At 36.6% G+C, this 4120-nt stretch overlaps 1 protein-coding gene across 1 annotated transcript in view; it reads left to right on the forward strand.

Moving 5' to 3' along the window:
• The window catches only part of SLC5A7 (solute carrier family 5 (sodium/choline cotransporter), member 7), a 22607-nt gene extending 19118 nt beyond the window's left edge, over window positions 1-3489 (forward strand). Inside the window, exons 6-8 of the mRNA XM_010290865.1 lie at window positions 1096-1249; window positions 2097-2314; window positions 2866-3489. Coding sequence (XP_010289167.1) covers window positions 1096-1249; window positions 2097-2314; window positions 2866-3489 — 996 coding nt within the window. The remainder of the gene's footprint in view (window positions 1-1095; window positions 1250-2096; window positions 2315-2865) is intronic.
• Window positions 3490-4120: the final 631 nt, after the last annotated feature.

The raw sequence follows: 4120 nt of genomic DNA on the forward strand, positions 1-4120 counted from the left end.
TGGTAACCAAAGGAAAGCTCTGATGTTGCCAAATTGTGACACATTTTATTTTCGTCTTGTTTGTTTCATTATGGCTGAAGAAATTTACACAGGCTTGGAAAGCTTCGTTAAAGGAACATTATTAAGTCTGCAAAGGGAAACAGTCATAAATAGTAAGTCAAAATCAGAGTAATCTGTGAAACATTCATTTGGTCCCTGTGTGTACATGAAACGTATATGAAACACCTGCATACACACTTTTTGGTCCAAATGCCTCGTGCCTCATTTAGTGTGTAGAACTGGGCTGTGCACGTTTAGTGAGCAATTTTCTTTGCTTTCTTTCCATGCTATTTAGCAATAGGCATTTATTTACTTAGTGGAGACCATTCCAATCCTGCTCCCAAGACAGAATTGTTAGCACTTGGTTTTTCAACCTTTGATAATAATTTTGTGTGTCATATTTTGCAGACATAATTTTAAGTCTAATCAGGATCTTCACTGTTATATACCCCCCAAAAAAAGAGAAGTCTGCCACCATAAAATAAAACATTCTTTTACTGCTTTGTCTTTAATTTCTCTTTGCTTAAGACAGTGGAAGAATAATTTTTCAGATCTATGAGTCCAATGTATACAGAACATGTTGTCTTGCTTAGATGGCCACATGCATTCATAAGGGGAGTTAAAATCTTGCTTTCAAATCCTATCTAATCTAATTTTGGTGGGGGGAGGGTATTGGAGGCCAAATTCTTCAGGTATGAAATATGACAATACTATTTTATAACCTTTCATAAGGCTTTCTCAAGTATTTTACAGCTCACAGTACTTGGAGATTATGGAAACTATGTAAGTGCAAAGTGTTGTTAATAATTGTATAGAGGAGTCTGCAGGAATAACTTGTCTAAGAGAATGGGATTTTAAGTCAACGTACAAAGTTTTGACATTACTTGTGAGAATGAAAGTTAAAGCTATTACTGACTGACTGATCAATAAATACATGAAAAAGCAGCAACATGCGTTCAGCATTCAAGTGAAGCTTCCACATGCTCTCTATATAGCGACTGCAAAAAACCCCCGAGTTAGCCCCCAGTGACGAGATGCTGCTCATTGTGTTTGCAGACACTAGGAGGAATCCCATGGCAAGCATATTTCCAGCGAGTACTTTCCTCATCTTCTGCCACATATGCCCAAGTTCTTTCATTTCTGGCTGCTTTTGGCTGTCTTGTGATGGCTCTTCCTGCAGTACTCATTGGTGCAATTGGAGCATCTACAGGTAAATGATTAAAAATTAATAGTACAATAAATGTAAAATGAATAGTACAGAAATTGTGTGAAAACCCTACAAAGCTTATGTTAGATATAGTCTAGCCAGGTGACATCATTAATTAACTCATGACTTCTTCAACAGACTACACTGACAAGTAATAATATAGAAATGTTTCTCCCAGGGGAATTTGCTCCTACCCCTGTGGCTGATTATAACTCATTTTGCACATGCTAAGTAGCTACAGATGTAGTACTTCCATTTAATGTTTGAGTTAGATTCTGGTACTTTTATTTGGTCCTAACAGTAATAACTTCAAAATAACTGTGTATGTATTGTAGTCAATTACTAGGAATTTCTTATCTTGACCAAAACATCCTTGCCAAGTTCTTTGTCATAGTGAGAGTGATCTGCATCACAGTGACCATCTAGCTAAATCGTTAGAAATGTTCTGTTAGAAATGTTTAACACACGTCTTTGAGCTCTGAGTCTGTAATCTAAAAGAACAGATAAACACATTACAAACCAACATGGATCCCAGACTTGTTTTATTGAGGAAAAAGACATTTATGAGCAATGCAAAGGTTTAATATTAAACATCCTACTGGAGAACCACAGGTTGTGGTCAGATTTAGCTTAGCGATAAGGAAAAGCTAAGTAGAATTAAAAACTGCCTAACAGAAACCAGTAGGACACTGCCTCTCTGAAATGACATCAGTCCTGCCCTGGTAAAGTTTAGTCATTGAATGCAAATGAAAATATGTCAATATGAATAGCTGACTACACATGAAGTCAAGAGATGCTGTAGCTAATGACTACTAATGTTACTAACAACACACCGGTGTCCATATTGCAGCCTGGAACGAGACTGAATATGGTGTCCCTGACCCCATGACTAAAAAAGAAGCAGATATGATTTTACCAATCGTGCTCCAGTACCTTTGCCCAGTCTATATCTCATTCTTTGGCCTCGGCGCTGTATCTGCTGCTGTGATGTCATCAGCTGACTCTTCGATTTTATCAGCAAGTTCTATGTTTGCTCGGAACATCTACCAGCTTTCCTTTCGGCAAAATGTGAGATTACATTTTTGTTTTTACTTTTAATGAAAATTTCAGGTGAGACCTTAACTAGCTCATAATTATTGCTGCAACCATAAATTTTACTTAAATCCTTAACAAAATGAGACATCTTTTGGAATTATTGCTTTATCAGCAAATTATTTGACAGCAGAATGGGCTAGTGAATCAAAGGTTTTCTTAGGAAATGAAGAAGAATGAATTCTGACACTGGCAGTTTTTTTCTGGTTAATTCATATTGTGCTTATATTTAAAAGATATTTCTAACACTCTGCTGTTGGTTTTTTGTTTGACACATTATCAAACTTTTCCTTCTGCTCAAAGATTAAGAACTTTGGGAATGGCAGCCATAAGTCTTGAGGCTTTTTCTCTGTGCTTGAGATGGAGGTGGAGGAGGAGATAGAGATATTAGTTTATAAATATTATTCGATATGTCACGCAAAATTTTCTTTTACAATGTAGTATCTTATATAGGCTATGTTCATAAATGTAGGCATACATATATTGCCATGAAAAAACCACCACCTAACACTGCCCTTTTTTTGCAGGCTTCAGACAGGGAAATCGTGTGGGTCATGAGGATCACTGTTTTTCTGTTTGGAGCATCAGCAACAGCAATGGCACTGCTAGCTTCATCAGTGTACGGCCTGTGGTACCTCAGCTCCGACCTTGTTTATATCATCATATTCCCCCAACTCCTCTGTGTGTTATTTATTAAAGGAACCAACACCTACGGTGCCATTGCAGGATATTTATTTGGCCTTGTTCTCAGAATAACTGGAGGAGAACCGTACCTCTACCTTCAGCCCTTGATCTACTATCCTGGTTGCTATCCGGATGAAAATAATATCTATATCCAGCGATTCCCATTTAAAACACTCGCTATGCTTACCTCCTTCTTTACTAACATTATAGTCTCCTACTTAGCCAAATACTTATTTGAGAGTGGGACTTTGCCACCAAAGCTGGACTTCCTTGATGCTGTTGTTGCCAGGTACAGTAGAGAACACATGGACAAAGCAACTCTTGTAAAAAGTGATAATATTGTATTAAACGAACTTGCACCTGTGAATCCACGACACAGTCTAACTTTGAGCTCGACTTTCACAAACAAGGAAGCCTTCAATTACGTTGATTCGAGTCCAGAGCTGTCCAACACTGAAGATAATTAAAAAATTTGGTAGCCACAGGCAAAACAACACGAAGCAGGATATTCTACGAAGAATATTAAGAGGCATTTTATCAGAAGAAAAGCAAGAATTGGGAATAAAATGCCGCTGCACAATTCTTTAAGTTGTTTCTAGGAGCAGGAGCATCCCACGGGAGGAGCTCTTTTCTGTTATTATTTAACACGTTGGATTAGATCATGAAGTGTTTACCAAAAGATACACTCAGATCCCATTCTTTCCACCCAGAACTATATACTGTATAATTAAAAAAATATTTACAATAGAAAATACACATAGCAGAAAAAGTGCAACAGTTATTTAGCCAGGACATCATATGAAGACATTATAACACAGTCACTCTGAAATACTATCAGTGAACATTTTATTGGCATTAAGTGAAAATATATTGTCACCGCTACAAGTGATTTATTACTAAAGAGCTAATTGCTTGAGAAACCAGCCACTACATCTGGTCATTTTTTTCCTCATAAAGAAATTCAAATAATACAAATCTAGTATTCTGTTATTTGTATAAGACAACAAAATGCACAAATAGTAATAAACTCCTTACAGGAGTGCTAAACATCATATACTAATTTAAAAAGTAAAAATTAAGTCACCAGTTTAAAATTAT

Source organism: Phaethon lepturus, unplaced genomic scaffold, assembly GCF_000687285.1.
Source record: "Phaethon lepturus isolate BGI_N335 unplaced genomic scaffold, ASM68728v1 scaffold15597, whole genome shotgun sequence".
Lineage (NCBI taxonomy): Eukaryota > Metazoa > Chordata > Aves > Phaethontiformes > Phaethontidae > Phaethon > Phaethon lepturus.